The sequence below is a fragment of the Peromyscus maniculatus genome, chromosome 20, assembly GCF_049852395.1.
Source record: "Peromyscus maniculatus bairdii isolate BWxNUB_F1_BW_parent chromosome 20, HU_Pman_BW_mat_3.1, whole genome shotgun sequence".
Taxonomy (NCBI): domain Eukaryota; kingdom Metazoa; phylum Chordata; class Mammalia; order Rodentia; family Cricetidae; genus Peromyscus; species Peromyscus maniculatus.
The window spans coordinates 18,482,396-18,502,697 of record NC_134871.1 but is presented as its reverse complement, the minus strand read 5'-3'; the positions used below and the strand labels follow the sequence as shown (position 1 = coordinate 18,502,697).

At 38.3% G+C, this 20,302-nt stretch overlaps 1 protein-coding gene across 2 annotated transcripts in view; it reads right to left on the bottom strand.

The window, feature by feature from the left end:
- The window catches only part of Nudcd1 (NudC domain containing 1), a 63,257-nt gene that overhangs the window by 26,628 nt on the left and 16,327 nt on the right, over positions 1 to 20,302 (bottom strand). For both annotated transcript variants that reach the window (XM_006978703.4, XM_006978702.4), the window contains exons 3-5: positions 8,014 to 8,196; positions 7,595 to 7,775; positions 287 to 469 (exon numbers count right to left, since the gene is read on the bottom strand). In XM_006978703.4, coding sequence (XP_006978765.2) covers positions 287 to 469; positions 7,595 to 7,775; positions 8,014 to 8,196 — 547 coding nt within the window. The remainder of the gene's footprint in view (positions 1 to 286; positions 470 to 7,594; positions 7,776 to 8,013; positions 8,197 to 20,302) is intronic.

The following is a 20,302-nucleotide window of genomic DNA, read 5'->3' as shown; positions in this document are numbered from 1 at the left end:
CCTTATCCATTGTTAATATAAACATTATTTATTAAGTATTAAACAAGGAAGCATGTAAGCAACTTCAATTTCTAAAGCACCAGATAATTACAAAATTGTAAAGGTAAACTAGTCCACATCATTCAAGGAGAATCTTCCAAAAAGATGGGGGTGGGTGATATGAAATAAAATTAAGAGTAAGCATCTCTTGTGCCCTAGTGGGATGCATAGCATCTGGGAGGACAAAGTAGACATCCTTGTCTATGTACATAAGTACGCATGAGCTCCCCCTGATGGGCTAAATTACCTTTGATTTTCTCTGACCTGTCTTCATCCATACTTTCTTCAAGATCCTGATCAACTGAAATGAACTTGAAGGACTTGTAGGATACAATCATTACACCATTTCCATTAGGCTCAATAGCAGCATAATGCGGCACTGACTTGCCACGGAGAACACGACGCTTGGTAATTTCATACTTTTTACTATCTGCAGGAAAATAAGTATTATGAAAAGCTACATTTAAAAAAATCTTTTGGTAAGAATAAAAAATCAACAACTTACGGCCACCAAGGCAGCAGCACAGTGGATAAAGGCTCTTGCCACCAAGCCTGATGGCAAGAGTCTGATGGGCAAGACCCACATGGTGGGAGGAGAGAACTGACTCCCATAACTGTCCTCTGCGCCCCCTCCTCTTTCTCTCTGTCTGTCTGTCTGTCTGTCTGTCTCTCTCTCACACACACAAACACCTGACAATTTTACCTACCTCAAGTTCTACTTTAAAATACTGAAATTTTTGATGAAATTGACTCTCAATTGTACTGTCTAGTGCAGCAGCCACTTGCTGCAAATGGCTGTTAAAATGAAGTCCATTTTGAAGCTCACTACCTCAGTTACTTAGTCACATTCCAAGCGGCTGATCCCAGTGAATGACACACACACAGCACATGTCCAATCTGTACATGTTTCCTCTGGAGAACAAAGTCTAGACCTTCAAAGGGACTGACTACTTTCTCAGCAGGTATGTGACAGGCACCTTTTGAAAAGAGACACTAGCTGAGATCGAGGGGAAAAACGTGGAATGAACTATTTTTCTCTTGTTTTAGCTAAGGATAAAGAGGGTTTCTAAAAATGAAATATTTTCAGAGCAATTGATTTTTATATACCAAGATAGAACTACATGATTATTATAATCAATAATGAAATAACAGAATCTAAAACCTTTACAATAAACACCAATTTAACTAAATTTTAAAGTTTTAATAAACTTATTCTCTTATGAAGACAGACTGTTTTCTACATACTCAAAACACTTCAGATAAAAGAACCACTCTCTACCTGTGGGCGCCATGGGCCCTGGCCCCCGACTGGGAGTGGCTGTGGCCTTGCTTGCTTGACCTTGATCAGATGTCCTCCCTATTTGGATTCCCTGCCGGTATCCACCCTTCTGAATGCTTAAGGGAAGTTCCTTGTGTCCTCCCTATTCGGATTCCCTGCCGGTATCCACCCTTCTGAATGCTTGAGGGAAGTTCCTTGTTGTGTATCCTGCATTTTGGGCGTTAACTAACATTGAGTCTGGAATGTAGACCATTGACAGCGAACTTCTGCCCTCCGGGGGTTCCTCCATTTGTGCTGTAAGCCTGTACGTATTTAAGGTTTCTCCCCTCTTTCAATAAACGGCATTCGACATCCAAACGTACGAATGACTCGCTGTCTTTTGTCTCTATTTTTTAATCCGCAGCCCTTCGCTCAGACGTGGTGAACGGTTAGCGGTGACGCGGGCGTTACCGCAACATCTACCCAGAACCCCACAGCCCCCACAGTTGGCTGGGACCCAGATCACTTCATTGCTCAACCCTTACGAGAGAATTAACACAGAGACCCGCAACTGGACAGTGTGCAGACAGTGAGTGATGTTGGAGAACTCAGCCCTAAATGGGATGGCTATCAAACTTCTCCTTTTATGGCTCAAGGATTGTCTTGGTTAAGGTTTCTATTGTTTCGAAGGGACACCATGACCATGGTTATTCTTTTTTGTTGTTTTTTTTTTCAAGACAGGGTTTCTCTATGTAGTTTTGGTGCCTGTCCTGGATCTCTCTCTGTAGACCAGGCTGGCCTTGAACTCACAGAGATCCTCCTGGCTCTGCCTCCCTAGTGGTGGGATTAAAGGCGTGCGCCACCACCGCCCTGCGACCATGATAATTCTTATAAAGGAAAACATTTCTTTGGGGCTCGCTTATAGTTCAGAGCTTAGTCCATCCATTATCACTATGGCATGCAGGCAGACATGGTGCTGGAGAAGGAGCTCAGAGTCCTCCATCGTGATCAGAATGCAACAGGAAGTGAACTGAGACACTGGTCATGGCTTGAACATATATAAGACCTCAAAGTCCAACCCTTCAGTGACACACTTCCTCCAAGGCCACACCTACTCCAACGAGGCCACACTTCCTAATAGTGCTACTCCCTATGAGCTTATGGGGATCAACTACATTCAAGCTACCATATTCCACTCCCTGGCTCCCATAAGCTTGCAACAATATAGCATTATGTAAAATGCATTTAGTCCAAGATCAAAATAGACCTATGGTCTATTACAGTCTTAACAATGTTTTAAAGTCCAAAGTTCAGTCTCTTCTGAGATTCACACAATCTCTCAACTGTAATCCCTTATAAAATAAAAATGAAATAACAGATCACACACTTCCAACATATAATTGCAGAGGATATTCATTACCATTCCAAAAGTAGGGAAGAGAGCATAAGGAGGAAATACTAGACCAAAGCAAGACTGAAAACCAGCTGGGCAAACTCCAAACTGCATCTCCATGTCTGATGTCAAAATTACTCTTCAGATCTCCAATTCTGTTCAGCTTTGTTGAGTGCAACATACTTCTTTCTCTTGGGCTGGTTCCACTCCCTGTTAGCATCTCTCCTTTGGAGATATCCCACGACTCCAGCCTCTCCAACATCTTGGGGTTTCCAAGGCAATCCAGGCTACAACTCACAACTCACAGAAAATGGCCTCTCTAGGCCTCCATTTAGGGATACCTATGACACATACCTGGCCTCAGTGGCTTTCCTTAGCTGCAGAGGAAGATTCCATGATGCCTGTCTTTTATCCTTGACTCTAGAACATGGCTGAAGCTGCAGAGTTCTGCTGCTTACTGGGCTGGAATATGGCCCCCTTGTTTAATTATATCTTCACTAGCTTTCTTTTTTCGAAGGTTACCTTCACGGCCTAAGCTTCACTATTCTGGAACTTGCTCTGTAGAACAGGCTAGTCTCAAACTCAGAGATCTGCCTGTCTTTGCGTTCCAAGTGCTGGGATTAAAGGCGGGTACTACCATACCTGGCTGTAAGCTTTTCTTTAACTCCTTTCCACAAACTGAAAACTTTGCTGGTTGGGATCTTGCCCTGAGGTTACCACTCCCTTTATTCCATTTCTTAATCTGTCTATCTCCTTGAACACAGGACTTAGCTCCATTCCACTTCCTGGTGCTCCTTTTCTCCTCAAATTTTACACTTTCTATTTTTCCTTGCTCAGCTTGCTCCTTTTCATTATAAATCTTCATTAGATTTAACACTAAGAACCATACAACAGAATCCATACTAGGCTGTTTTTGAGATTTCCTCTGGCAATGGAACTAATTTAAAAAAAAATTCACTTTAGTCTCAGGCAGACTCTTTAGACAAGGGCAAAAAGCAGACACATTCTTCACCAAAATATCACAAGAATGATCTCTAAGCCACACATTAACATTCTCCTCTTTAACCTCTTGAGTCAGGCTCCCACAGTTCAAACCACACTCAGCACCACTGTCTTCCATGCTCCTACTAGGATGGCCCATTAAGCAGTGTTCAAAGCATTCCACTGCTTTCTAATCCAAACTCCCAAAGTTCAAATTCCTCCAAACAAAAGCATAGCCAGACCTATCACAACAATAACGCAGTCCCTGGTACCAACTTCTGTCTTTAGGATTTCTATAGCTGCAAAGAGACACTATGACCTCGGCAACTCTTATAAAGGAAAACATTTTAACTGGGTGGCTTACAGTTCAGAGGTTTAGTCCCTTATCATCATGGCAGGACATGGCAGCATGCAGGCAGACATGGTGCTGGAGAAGGAAGGAGCTCCAAGTCCTCCATCTTGATCAGAATGCAATAGGAAGTGAACTCAGACACTGGTCGTGGCTTTAGTATATTTAAGACCTCAAATCCTACCCCCAGTGACACACTTCCTCCAACAAGGCCACACCTCCTAATAATGCCACTCCCTATGAGCTTATGGGGGCCAATTACATTCAAACAACCACAGGGATCTATGCAGAAAATGAGGTGGAAAGATTGTAAAGGCCAGAGGTCGAGGATGACTTCAAGGAAGTAGAGTTATCTAGACAAAACAGGGCTAATACACCTATGAACTCACAGCGACTGTGACAGCACACACAAGACTTGTACAAGTTCATGCCAGATAAAATTCTACCACAAAGAAGTATAAGTGAAAGTGTATAAAAGTCCCACTATGAACTAGGAAGTAATTTGCATTTGATACCTCCCGGTAAAATGAAAATCAGTTTTCTCCAGTGCATTATCACTTGGTATACAAGCACACCTCAGTGCAGACTTCATGCTTAGGAGTAGTTGACCAACAATTTGGTCCCCAGAATATACATTTAAAACACCAAATATGGTGTTTTTTGTGTGCTTTTTGTCCTTTTTGTTTAGTTTGTTTTCTTGTTTTAGGGTTCTTTTGGTTTTATGAGAGAGTGAAAGAACATGAAGTTGGGTAGGAAGGATATGGGAAGACTTGGGGTGGGGAAAGAATATGATCAAAATATATTACACAAAAATTTTAAAAATAATAATGAGAAATGCAAACATACAAGAAAACAAAAAAATCATTTCCTACTAATTTTTATAAGCTTAACACTATGTAGTTAAAAAAACAACTCATTGTTATGAATTAAATATAACAATACAATCTTCTGTAAAACATGTAATTATTTTTACTCTATATCCTCACCTATAGCCACACATTCAGTTCATAACTATTTAAGAACCAGCTTGTCATTTCATGAATGAACTAAAAACTCCTATATTTCATCCACACAAACATGCATACCAAACAGTCCTACATTTCTTTCAAGACCCCAAACCAAGGATATGTGTGGGAAAGTAAATAATAGTAAGTGTTAAGCAGTAGATTCCATGATTAAATTTTCTATTTTGCTAAATAAAACTGAGAAGCTTTAGCATTCTTAGTGTGTTTGGAGGATGTTAAACATTTTCATTTTCCAACTTAACTGACATAAAGATATAATTAATTTTATGTTCCCCTCAACATGGTTTAGAAAAATACTGCTCTGCTTTGTTAGATTCGAACATCAAAAGGACTGGAAACACAGCTCAGCCCATTAAGTGCTTACTCTGCAAACATGAGAATTTGACATTGGTCCCCAGAATGCACGTTTAAAAAGCCATGCACTAGAGAAGCAGAACAGGTTGTTACTGCCAACCAGTCTAGTCTACTTGGTGAGTTCCAGACTAGTGAGAAATACCATCTCAAAATACAAGGTGGACTGCATCTGGCCTCTAAATGCACCTGAACACACACACACACACACACACACACACACACACACACACACACACACACACACACACACACAAGATGGGCAGGGGGGTTAAAATATTTTTTAAAAAAATTCTATTAGTAATAATTGGGGAAGGTAAGATATTAAAATGAGCAGAGAAAGAATAAGAGAATTGCTGAGTTCCACAAATAACAACCCTGGGTGAAAACAGAAAGGTAAATCTAAATGTGCCTGTTCAAATGAGGTAAGAGATGAAGAATGGGGCTGTGATGCCAGAGCTGCTGTGAAATCTACAGGCATCAGGTAAGTAACATGGACTGACCTGCAACTACAGAACCAAGTTTCTTAAACAGGGAGAAGGAAAATGCATGATGATTTCTCCTCTAAGAAGCTAAATCATATACAAAAAAAAAAAAAAAAAAAAAAAAAAAGGACAAATAAACAGAAAACCACTTCTACTGTTTCCTTAAGTAGCAGTCTTCAAAGTACTACCTAGGAGCCAAAGCTGAATCTATTCCTGTATTTGTACAGTTTGAGGGTTAAGCATTACTTTTTCTTTCAAATGGTAGAGAATTAATCAAAAGAATATTTAAATACCTGTAACAATTCTGGTCACTCAAGCTTTAATGTCCCTAAGTATTTTAGAGCCCAGCTTACTCATGCCTTCATAAACTATCCACTGCTGTTTTCTTGTCGTAACAAAACAGGTGGATAGCTGTGACACAGACTGGATGGCTACCGTCTGGTCCTTTAAAGCAGTTTTTTTTTTTTTTTTTCAACTCCTAAAATATAGTTACTGCTTTCCTAAAGAGATGGAGATAAATGCTGTGAAAAACAAACATAGAAGATTTATTCAGCTTAAGCATAAGCAATTCCATGTCAATATAGACATTTCTTAACAGAGTTATTCCTTTTAGAAAGCAAGTATGCAGAAAGCCTTACTGCACTGCACAATGTAATTGGCAGTTTTTTTTTTTTGTAATGAATAAGAACAGTGGGACAATGTCAACATGGAAAAAACAAAACAAACAAACAAACACAAAGAAAAACAAGCAAACTCTCTTCTTAGCTAGCAATTAGAGAAAAATGGAGAGTGACTGAGAGCAAGAACGTTAAATACTAAGAACTAAGCAATGGCAAAGAGCAGGCATTCACCATTAGGAACCTCAGTAACACAAAAAAACTACTTTTTAATGTCATGCTTGAAGTCTGACATACATTGATAAGAAAGTTTTATGGAAGATAGAAGCAAAAGACTAGGTTGAACAAAATAAAAGCATTCACTCCATTTTCCTTTTTGTATTTATATTTAAATGTATTTAAGTTAGATTAAAATTTACTATTGCTATTAGGTAGTTATTTCCTGTAATTTGAGACACATCCTCATTTTAAAAAGAGAGGCTCCTAAGACTCAGGTGAAAGAAACAATTTTCAGGAAACTCCCCAAAGTTACAAAATTCAAAGGCCCTCCCAAGGTAATATGAGCTGTAATGGAGCACGCTGGGAGTTGGGGGCAGGGAGACAGTTCTGTGAGTTTGTTACCAACGCAGGGGTGAGCTCTTCAGTGCTGTAGCTGCCTGTACACCACCCAGGCCCTGCAAATAACACATCTACTGGGGCTCCTGTATGTAGCCCCGTAAACGCTAGGGCTCACTAAGCTATACACTGTAGTGACTTTGGTCATCGTCAGTGCTGTATCTAGTGTGGATGAAGTTTATTCATGTCTCACAATAGCTATTTATATGCACATTCATATATATGAATTTTTAGGTATAAACTTTTAGCTGTTATATATATATATATATATATATATATATATATATATATATATATATATGTCTCCAAAATTCAATTCATGTAATTCTTTTAAATAGACTGAATAATTGGTTGTAGAAGCATATCATAGTTTTTTTTAGAAGCATAATTTATCACAATGCTCAAGAAACAAGCAGTATTCCATTTCAAGCCCCAACCAGCTAAGGCAAGCCAGAGAGGTTCAGAATCTTGTTTACTTTACCTTCTTTTTTCTTACTGACAGTGACCCACTCTAAAGAAACATAGAAGCCACTTCCTTTCATGTCCAATTCCTCCTTCTCTATTCGAAGAAGAAGCATAGCTACTGAGTGCTCTTCACCTTCCAGCAATGAGATACTATGAATTATAATAAATGGATTCCCAAGTTCTTCATTAAACATAATCTATAGGGGGAAAAAAATCACACATATTTTAAATGCATGGTTTATAAAAGAGAAATATGATCATCACCAAAGAAATAACAGGACATTCGAACAGAATGGACGGGGGAAGAGAACCATAAATGGAAAGGGGGATGCTTCACAAAGCACTCAGCACAGTCACGTAAATGGCTCCTCCATCTAATTTACACATGCCTTCTGGACTCTGCACACGTCTTACAAAGAACAAAAAACAACTCACTTCCCATTTTTCAGGACTATTTCCACGGTTGCCTGTTCCAATGACATATAATCTTCCAGTTCCGTCTGACAAGGTAACCCAGGTAGGGGATGTGAAATGGATAGAAGCACAAAGACGATTGTCATATGTTGTCAAATCTGTAGGGAGTCGGAACACCTCTCGAGGTTTTCCTAAGGCAGTGTCCTAAAACGAAACCAAGGATTATAAAAAAAATCCTTCCTATTCCTGATGCATACACACACAAAATACCTACAGTACGGCTGATTCTTCTGTATTCAAAAGCTGCGTCAATTTCCCTTCCTTTGAGTATGAACGGTACTGATTTTAACAAATAAAACACAGTAGATGGGACAGGTGGCACGCAGCCTCTAGGATGAGATCACAAACATTTTACATCACCCTCTTTGCTCTTTCTTAGGTTACACACTGTAAGGTGGCTAGCAGTCAAGCTTGGTGAAGATAAGATAGTGAGTAAATATAAAGACCCACATCGAGAGGAACCGGGGCTCCCAACAATAACAGCACCATGTTGAAATTGCATTCCTTAGAGGTCTGTCGTCAAGTTTCCCTTGAGAAATCATAAGGGAGACAGTCACTTTCACCACTTTGTGAATTCCTGACCACAAAGAGAGTGAGATGGTCATTGCCTACTGTTTCAAGTGACTGAGTTCTGTAACTGTTCTATCAAGAGAAGCTAGTGCAATACAGTAATCTAATTTCGTTCTTAGTTTTAGGGTTAATGATCAGTAGTGCTAATTTACTAACTACATACCATGTTATATTTTCAAATGCCTTTGTAGATAATATTCTATAGCAGTGTTTTTCAACCTTCCTAATGCTGTGACCTGTTAATACAGTTAATCATGTTGTGGTGACCCCCCCAACCATAAAATTATTTTCGTTGCTACTTCATAACTAATTTTGCTACTGTTATGAATTGCAATGTAAATATCTGTGGGTTTTGTTTTTGTTGTTGTTTTTTAATGGTCTTAGGTGACCCCTATGAAAGGATTGTCTAACTCCCAAAGGGGTTGTGACCCACAGGTTGGGAACCACTGTTCTATAGAAAAAAAAAAAAAAAAAAAACCTGAAAAACAAACCAACATACCTTTTACCCAGAACTCAGGAGGCAGAGACAGGAGGATTTCTGAGTTTGAGGCCAGCATGATCTACAGAGTGAGTTCCAGGACAGCTAGGGCTACACAGAGAAACCCTGTCTAGGGTGTGGTGGGGAGAGTGTTACATTTAGATACTACCAACTCAGATTTTTATTAACAAATTTTCAGTTGTGTCTGTCTTTATAATATAGAGCTACGATATGAAGAATCACCAAAATGTTTTATGAGAAAATACATTCAAAATTTACCATTTAGGAAACAAGTGCTCATAAACTAAAAGACTATATTCATTTAAAAAAAAATTTTAACTATCAGAGTTCCCTACAGAAGGAAAGTAATCCTTAATTTATGCACTGTATTTGTTCGATTCTACAACTGTTTTAATCTGTACTCTTTTAATTACAAGGTTTTGAAAAATTTAGTTATCTATGAAATCATATCTTTAATTTTTTACTCATGTTTTATAAATTTGGTAATGTTGTATTACATAAGAAATAAAAAATAGCAAGCATAGCTACCAACAACTGTTGTAGAAACATCAAATCTGAGTATTAGCCATGTGGAACAGGATTACATCATGACAGTACTGAGATGCCTCAAATACAGTGCAGTACAGCCTCCATCAGTAAACACTTGGCTTATTGTGGTCTCCAGTCCTGACGTTTTAGAGGAAAGAACATCAGATAATCCAATCAGTTAGATGGAGGTCAGTGAGCAGAAATTTTGCCATAGGCTGATGTCCATGTCTATCTACATATAGAACACAACATGGTATTTCCACTAAAAGAAAGCAGACTGGTCAATAGGTGATACTGGCATGCTTAATACTTCTGGGGAAAAAAATCAAACCTGACACATACACAAAAATATTCAATATTCCAGATGGACTATTAATCTGAATGCTTTAGAGGAGAAGTTAAGTAACTGAGAGAGGATTGTTTTAATAATTTTAGGGTAGTCAATGAGTGCCCATACAAAAATGCAAGATATAGGAACCAAAGACAACAAACACAGGACTAATGTCTGTATAAAAATCACCTTGTCTTTAAAACTCCAAGAGTCCTCAAAGCCTGTTAAAAATGCTTTTATAAAAGGTAAAATAATACTCTACCATTAGCAGAGAGAAAAAAAATTAGACTTGCAATGCCAGCCTTGGCTGAGGTGCCCTGTTAGTAGACAAAATAAGTAGACTTATTAAAAATGAAAAGAAATCAAATTTATTGGTGTTTTACATACCCTTTGATATAACTCAGCCTATAGGACTTTATATAGTATTTCAAATAATATAAAGCTCAAGTATAAAGAAAAAGACACTTAAGCCAGTAAAAACTGGGATGGAGTGTAACAGCAGCCCCGACACAGTGCAGCTGCCTTGGGAGCCTCGCTCAGGTCTTGGTTTGTCTACAAAAGTCCAATACTTACAGCATTCTTCGACTGAACACACATATCAGACAAACACGACGACGCCAATGGAGCAAGACAAAACAACATCACTCTATGAGGACTCCTATGCACAGAAGAACACATCAACACTACAAATCTGATTCTATAGTGCACTAGTGTGAGCCACTACATCTTCCTGACTAATGACAGCCGGAGTTCCATTCCAGTCTTCTTTCCTAGGTGAGACCTGACATACCCACACATCCATTGCCTTAAACCCTGCCCCTCCAAATCACCTAATGTGAGTCAGATACCTCACTACCACCAATGCTAAACCCTCCCAGATACCCTGTGGCTCTCCTTCACTTATGTTCTCCCTTACTGTAAGAAGTAACAAATCCAATTTGTTCAACAATGTGACTGTTGTTTGCCTAGCAAGTGCTAGCAAGGAAATAGAACATCCACTCTAGGGAATCCCAAATACCAGTTAAATGTACTCAGATAGATTTGTATTGCTGACAAAAAAAAAATAATAATAAATTCAATGAGATACTAACAAAGAAAAAGACAAAATGACACAATGTGTTTAACATTCATTGTGAATTCATACATTCTGAAACAAATGTGAGGCATCAGCTCACAGTAAATTACAGACAGACACACAACAGTGCTTGGTATCAGGAAGGGAAATAAGACTGGAGTATGACTGGGGCCAAGGAGATGAGGGAGAAGGCAAATTTTCCTCCTTTGCTTCAAATATGTTGCTATTTTTGTCCTATTCCAAATAATTTGTGTAGCACAGATAATTTAAAAATATTAATAATACAGAGTAAAATAGAATTTCACAAAGCAGGTGTTTACTGCACGGCCCGTCAGACTTACTCTAGTGAACCATCATTAAGAAGGAGGACTGAACTAGGCAATCACTGTTCAATCATATACCAGTAAGTGTTTCAGGCCATTTTCTTTTAAATACATGGCTACACATGACTGAAGTTAATAGCAGTATAATTATCAGATAAATTGGTACAATATCTAATAGAATAATTAAGATGCCTGAGTATATAAATGTGAAACCAAAATTAACTAATTTAAAACACACAGTGTCTGCCTCACTTGAGTTAAATGATAAAACAAAAACAACCCAAATGTTCCCAACTTAGAATTCAGTTCAGTTTGAAAGCGTCCTCATAATAATGCCTTATGAAAGTGACATCTCCAGTTCCAGGTTCCACCCATTTCCCCTTCCTCACAAAAAGTAAGGCAACCATATTCAAGGATATTGGAAAATTATTCTGAGGCAATAATTCTCTGTTGGTTTGCAGGACTGGAATTGTGTTGGCAAATTTACTACTCAATGAGGGACTACAGTATGAAGCAGTTCCAATTTTGGCCATCTCATTTAAACATCACCAAACCAATGAATCATTAACTCCAGTTTAAGAAGAGGTTCACATGGATAAATCTGACTGAAACTCCACTGCCATAGGCCAAGATTCCAATCCTGCTCAGTCCTATGGATGGTTAGTATTTCTTTCCCTTATCATTATCTTCTAGAAAAGAAACCATTTTTCTAAACAAATACTTCAAATCCCAATGCAATTTCCAAATATCATCCCCTAAAACATTCACATTGACTGCAATTACCACATTAAGTTTTTCTTTAACCAAACATGATAGTTTAGGCTATACTGGCTCCTATACCAATAATGTGTAATATAAGTCATAATGTTCATATATTACAGATGGATGGCATTATATAGGAATAGTCAATAAACACTTAAATAGCACATATTTATCTAAATTAGATTTTGGGACCCTTGTAGGTACAGCTGGAGATAGAGCTTTGAATGAATGAAGTTTTGTTTTTTTAATACTTATACTCTAGAGGGAAACTCAAGGTTAAAAACATATTCAAGCAGAACTTAGGAGGGATGCCACCCACCAGTGCTGTTAGAACAGCATTTAAAACTTTGTTCCTTAAAAAGGAAGCAAAAAAAGCATCCATCACTGTTAAGAACTAACTTCATTTCTTAAGCTTTCTCCATTTCTATTCTTATAAAGCTTTAAGCATAGATGTTTATAATCAATTTAGCTTCATTAATGTCTAAGTAAAATGAAGTATTTAATACTGCACTAAACATTTTTATTTTCAAAATTCACCCCTCTCTTTTATCTTCTTCTTTTACCTTAAATAACTAGGTCCCATTACCTAACTGAACTGTTATAAATAAGCCAAGCTTCAGGCCTAGAATTAGCCTGCTGGCACCAAAGGATCTGGGCTGAAAAGTAGTTCTAACTTGTTTCTCTATGGCATGGCCACAGAATATATGTTTACAAGTGAAATCCAAGAACTACTGCCTACATTTTAAAGACACCAAAGAAGATGACATACTTGTTACTGGAGAACACAAGATAGCTGGTCAAGTAAACAGAAGTCTATTATGACAGAAGTATTCTAAAGACAGAGAAACAACAAGTTTCCTTAAATTGTGCAGTAGCAGCAAATAAAATGTTTCTCCCTCCAAGCTTTTTCTATGCCCCAAGCACACTTTCTCCTCATTGACATTTCTCAAAGCTTAAACATTGCAATCCCACAGTAACTTGCTTGGCGTGGGAGGCCTCTGTTATCGCTATATTGAGTTGCTGCCATCTGCTGGCTCCTAATAGTTAGGGAAGGAAGGAGCCTTCCACTTGCCCATGGTGTTATTTGCCGATTTAACAAGGGTGCTCATTTACACCAGCCACAGGGAAAAGCTGGTGTCTAATTAATGCTCTGCATTCTTCACATGCTGTCAACATAGTAGTTCAAAGAATTCGCTGATTTATTTTGTTGTTGATGAGAAAAAATAGTAAGTATGATATTCCACTGGGCTTCAAGATTTAGTCACTACTAGGACCCCAGGAAAATTACCTACAGTGCTGGATAAAATTTTAAATTTCCTGACCACCGTCAGTCATAACACACTGATTCAGAGGCTTTGGAAATGGAATCCTGAAATTAGTTCCCATGTTAGCCAATTACTCTCATGATTCTGAGGTGAAGTAGAGTTGGAAAATCAAAGAAAGAAGCTGAATTAATGGAGCAAAAAACAAAGCAACAAAACAAAACCTCTAAAACATGGCTTTTTATAATATATACTATTATAATAATAGTCTCTTTTTAAAACTTGATTGAGTAAAAAGAGGAATATTGCAGAAAATAGAAAAGGCACTAACTAAACTAAAAAAAAAGTATAACCACTTTCTCTAAGTTGCCCATAGATAATACAAATTAGGTCAGAAAAAAATGAATTTCAAAAGTATTGGTATTTGCTCCAATTACATGTCAAATAATCGGTTTGGATATAATTATAAGTAACTTGTTTCTGCTGTGGAATAATCCTCTTGTACACTGTAAAGATTTGCCACTTGAATTGGTTTAATAAAATGCTGATTGGCCAGTAGCTGGACAAGAAGTATAGGCCAGGGGACCAAACAAAGGATGACGGGAAGAAGGGTGGAGTCAGGAGTCACCAGCCAGATGCAGAGGGAGCAGGAGATGAACATGCCATGCCAATAAAGGTATCGCCACGTGGCAAAGCATAAATAGAAATATGGGTTAATTTAAATATAAGAGTTACCTAATAATAAGACTGAGCTATTGGTGGAGCATTTATAATTCATATTATGCCTCTGAGAGATTATTTGAGAGCAGCTGCAGAAGAACCCAGGAAAACTTCTGATTATATGTTTCCTGTGGAAGTTTCCAACAGAGGAAAATACTTGGACCAAGCTACAATGTTTATGTAGATTTCCAGTGAAATTAAATTTTACCTCAGATTTCTAATCAAGTATTTGTGATTTAAGTTGGACATGGTACTCCAAATCCTGGTCATCAGCAAGACAACTGATAACAACCAAGCTTTTGGCTCTAACTGTGATCCTGTCCATACACCCCTCCCAGTTCAACATACTGCCTATAGGGAGCCACTATGCCTTAACTTTGTTTGTCCAATGTGTTTCTATGTTGCCAGAATACTCATTGCCTCAATCTAAAAGGCAAGTTCTTTTCTTTCCTTCCTTTGTTTAGAGATAGTTTTGTTATGTATTTGCCTCTGACTTATAATTCTCCTGTTTCCATGTCCTGAGTGATGTGAATACAGGTGTGCACCATCACATCCAGCTCCTATGAGGCAGATTCTAATTCATCCTTCCAAACTCTGTTGAGGTAACATCAACTCAGGAAACCCTGAACACTGCATCCCCAACATCTGTCATTTCCTCCTCTGTACTATGGTACATCTTACTGCTGGACTTCACTTCGGCATATGATCAACTTACTTTTGACTAACCATATAGAAGCATTCAGTCAATCTTTGAAGAAAAGTATTTCTTTACTCGGGAGGTTAATTTATATCAAAAACTAAAGATAACTAAGAATACGCATTCATGTGGATTTTTAAAAATATTGAATGGTGTAAAATGAGTAAAACAGAATAAAAAGGGTTAGAAATGAGTCTTTTATAGTATGCTAATGGAATGTTCCCCTTCAAAGAGAACCACTAGATTTTATTGAAAATATTTTCCCAAGAGCAATCTACCTCTACTTACTAAGAAAATTCTGAGAGAAGAAGAAACAAAGAAGTATGATGTCACTGATGAATAACAGTGGAAAGTTTTGAAGCATATACACATGTCAAAAGTAGGCCAAACTGATCCTAAGCACATAATACAAGTTGCTTGGAGACACTATTCAGAGAACCAAGACTAAAAGAGGCAGTTTGACTTAAGTAGTCTGAATCATCTTTTTACAAAGAAAAAGGATGTAAGAAAGACAAAGGAATCATAGCGCCTACATTAACTGCCCACTCTTCTTCCTTTACGTTAAAGAGGCTCACTCTTCTTACCGTACTCACTAATTCAAGTCCATAATCATATACTCTCAAGACCATGACATAAAAAATTTAAGAATTATTTGACAAAAGTTAAAAATATATAGAGAGTATGGTAGTTATTTCAGAAATATAATGTCACCTGTAGATCATGCAGGCTTGTGATTTTTACCCGGTAACTTTTCCTGCCAGCAGACTCAAAGGCTGGAATTAAGGGAATGACCATTATACATGGAATTCAAACAGTGCATTCTGTGGAATGATCCATTAAGATTTACGTAAAAATAAAATCATGTTCTAGATTAGTTTCATATGCCATCATAGTTGATTGCTATTCTGTATGCCTGATTTGGACAGGAACTTCTACCAACAACAACAGCAAAACCAAAATCAAAAATCATATGGAGCAGATGAAAACACAGAGCCACCCCTGGAGCCACTATGAGGAAAGCAAACACTGGAAAAAATGTAGGCGAGAGGATCCTTAGCCACTGTTGGTGGCAGTTTGGCTACTATGGAAACCAGTGCAAGGTCTTCTCAAAACACTAGCCAGAGGACTAACATGTGAGCCAGCTACACCACACCGGGCCATATACACAAAACCCAAATATTTGCACAGCCATCATTAACACTGTTCTAGTCATGTTAGCAGGGAAATGGAGTCAGGCTAGATGCCCATCAATGTGAATGGACAATAGAACTGTGAAATACATATACAATAACATATATGACATCATGGATAGAACTGGAAAATACTGTTTAACAAGATAACCCAGATGTAAATAAACAGATCCTAGACTCCAATAGTTAAATATGTGTTTTCAGATTGGAGTAAATATGGGTAAAGACAGGAAACTAGAAACGGTCCAAGTGACAAGAGAAAAAAAAGAGGCTTTAAGGGAGTGGAGAGTAGGAAAAACAATACAACAAAATGGATGGGGCAATACCAGGGGTGAAAGGTTACAGCAGGAAAAGGGGGACAGAGAGAAAAAGGGGAGTAAAGAAGGAAGGAGAATCAACCAAAACTATATATATATAGATTTTCATATATATTAAATTAATTTTAAAACTAAAATAAATTATTAATATAAATTAGTAGTAGCAAATGCAGTAATGTAAATGTATTAAAGACACATGGCCTAGTCCACAGTCAGCTAACAACAGTTCATCAACCACTTCTGGCTCACTCTCTGTGTTTATACATAAAGTTTTACTGGAAGGCAGTCATACTTGTATTTTTTACCCAATTATTTTTATTTTCCCAAGGAAAGCAAAAAGTAAGTAGTTGTAACAGAAGATGAGCCTATTAAGATTGATATATCTAGCCCTGAACAGAAAATCTGCTAGCCTCTGGTAAAGGAGGTCATGGTCCATGCACGTCTGAGCATTGGTGGCGTGACTATTCCTAGGCAGCAGAGGAAAAAGATACAGAGCTGCTCAAATGAAGAAATGATTTACCGAGACTTACATGAAGACCTGGAAGCAGCCGGACAGAGGACTAAGAGTATGGGCCAAATGGATGTGACCAGATGAGAAAAGCCCCAATGCCAGCAGCTGGTTTTCAGGACTGCACTAGTTTAGTACTGATGGAGTATCATGGACGAGGTGGTAGAAGACAAGATGGGGCGGGGGAGCCTATTCCATGATCAAAATTGCATTTTTAAGAACTTAGGTATGCATGCACACCTTGCTTTAGATAAATGAAGAAATTTCACAACAAATGAGCACTGGCGAGGACAGAGCAACAATGTGGTTAAGACATCACTAAGCACCTTTGCTGTTTTCAGGTTTTTTTTTTAATCACATAAACACTGATTGTTCTAGTTACATACCAAACACTGTGCCCTAACATGAAATAACTATTAAATGAACTTAAATGAGAGAGGCAATTAAACAGACAGCACTGTAGGGGAAATGTACAGGAAGACAAAAGGAGCAGTGAACAGTTAGGGATCAGTTAACATACCATTTAGTGGCCGTTTAGCTAATACGTTAACATGAGTCATTTATATGATGAAATAAAATATATAACACAAATAGCTCAAAAGATGAGAGAAGTAAAAGTGGTTGTATATGGTTTTTATAACATAAATAGAAGCATTCATGAAGGCTATGTACCATGATCTCTACACTGAACAATATAAATAATAATGTCACCATGTTAGGAAATAAGACAAGACAATTTCAAATAAAATTTCAGGAAAAAGTAGGATCTGAGCAGCTGTGCTCAGTTAGGCTCAAATCCCAGCACAGAGGTGCCTCCAATCGCAGCACTGGGAAACAGAAACAGGCACATGTAGGTGTTTCCTGGCCATTCATTGTGGACAAAACATTGAGCTTCAGGTTTACCAGGAGAACTTGTCTCAAAAGCAAGGTAGGAAAGTGATGGAGCAGCACCATTTTCTTTTTCTGGATCAGCGTCTCTCTGCATAGCCCTGGCTGTCCTGGAACTCACTGTGTAGATCCAGCTGTCCTCAAATTCACAGATCCACCAGCCTCTGCCTTCTAAGTTCTGAGGTTAAAGGTGTGTGCCACCAAACCTGGTGGAGGAGCACCAAGCTAACATCCAACTCCAGTTTGAACATGTGTCTGCAGAGAGGAGCATACCCTCATACATATGTGCACACATAAAGTTTTTAAAAGTAGTCACTGAAAAACATGGACTAAGCTTCTCAGGCTTGCTTTCCTCCTAGAGGCAGGAAGAACAAGGAGTCAGAGTACAAACTGGAGGGAGGCCAACATAAAACTCAAGATATTAACCATGGATATACTAACCTTCTAATTAAGATTGTTATACTGGGTAAAAGACTAACAGCTAGCTACTTATTAGTTATTTATTTAAATATTCATTTATTTTTCCTTTTATTGAAAATGGATTTTTTTTTCCGTAGAAAATATCTCCTGATTAGTTTCCACTCCCTCTTCTAGCTCCTCCCTACCTCCCCTCCCATCCAGATCTACTCCCTTTTAGTCTCTTATTAGAGAGACAGAAGCAAACAGGCTTCTGAGGGATAATAATAAGATAAATATGAGATATAAAACAAAAACTAACACAACAGAATTGAACAAAAACAAACAAAAGGAGCCCAAGAGAAAGCACAAGAAACAAAGGCCTCTTATTTGCACACTCAGAAATCCATAAAAACACAAAACAGGAAGCCATAAAATATATGAAAAGGACCCGGGGCAGACCTGTACAGGCCTGTGTATGCTGCCTCAGTCTCTGTGAGATCATATGAGCTTTGATTATGTTGATTTAGTGGGCCTTGTTTTCTGTGAGATCATGCTGATTTAGGGCTGTGTCCTCCATGCCCTATGACTCTCACCCTCTTTCAGCCTCCTCTTCCACAAGGTTCCCTGAACACTGAGGGGAAGGATTTGATGGAGACATCCCTTTTAGGGCTCTACATTCCCAGGTCTCTCTGCATAATGTCCAGCTGTGGGTCTCTGTATTTGTTCCCATCTGCTATAGGGGGAAGCTTCTCTGATGATGGTTGAACAAGGCACTGATTTATGAGGATAGTGGAATGTCATTAGGAGTCATTTTATGGCTACATATTTATTTTTTTAAGGATAGTAGTATTTGGTTTTACCCTATGCCCCTGCGCTATGACTAACCAGTCTCAGGTTCTCGGTCACCCAAGCAGTATCAGGTATGGGTTCAACCTTGTGAGGGGGCTTTAAGTCAAACTAGGTATTAGGTGGCTACTCCCACAAGCTTTGTGTCATCACTGTACTAGCATAACAGGCAGAACATCATTGTAGATCAACGTTTGTGGCTAGACTGATGTTTATGTTTCTCTTTGGCAGAGTGCAGAGTATCTTCCTGTACAAAAGACATTAGCACACTGGGTGAAGACTATAATTGAGTATCAGCTCGACTTCTCCGTGTTCAAAGAGTTGTGTAGGTATTGTCTTCAGCAGTGGGGACTTTTTGTCAATATGTAGATAGCAACCTATGGTCTTGGCAACAGTCTGGGTTGTTTGGGGATTCCCTTTGGCCAATATCTCAATTAGATGTAACCTAATTCCAGTACTAGGAGTTTCATTTGGTGAAAAGATAAAGCTAGTTGGAGCTTTCTCTCCCCCATTATTTGGTGTTTTTAGTTAGATCACCTCCATATATGTATATATTTTAAGAAGCATCTACTGTGTTAGGTTTCTGTGCTGCCCTTTAAGTGACCCTGAATTTTAGCTGTCTCTCCCCATATTTCCTCGCTTGTGCCCGTCTCCCTCCCCACTTGATCTTCCTATTCCATCCTCCACCATCTATACATAACTATGTGATCTAGTTCCCATTCCTAAGGAAATCTATCTGTCCCTCTTAGTCCATTATTCTAAAACTAACTTCTGTGGCTCTATGGATTGTAGCTTGGTTATCACTGTCTTCACAGCTACTATCGGACTTTCTTTCTCAGTGTGGCATACCTCACTCAGGATGAATTTTTTTCTAGTTCCATCCATTTACATGCAAAAATAATGATTTCTTTCTTTTTTTCTTTTTTAAAACAGCTGAATAATGCACCATTTTATAAATGTACCATTTTCTTTATCCATTCTGTTGAAGGACATCTAGATTGTTTCCAGTTTCTGGCTATTATGAACAGTGCAGCAATGAATGTGGTTGAGCAAGTGTGAGGGAGGATGAAGCATCCTTTGGGTATATGTCCAAGAGTGGTGTAGCTGGATCTTAAGGTGGATAGATTGCCATCTTTCTGAGGAACTGACACACTGATTTACATACTGACTGTAGAAGTTTGTACTCTAACCAGCAATGGATGAATGTTTCCTTTATTCCATGTCCTTATTAGCATGAACTGTCACTTGGCCATTCTGATGGGTGTAAGATAAAATCTCAAAGTAGTTTTGATTTGCACTTCCCTGATGAAGGATGTTGAACATTTTTTTAAGTGT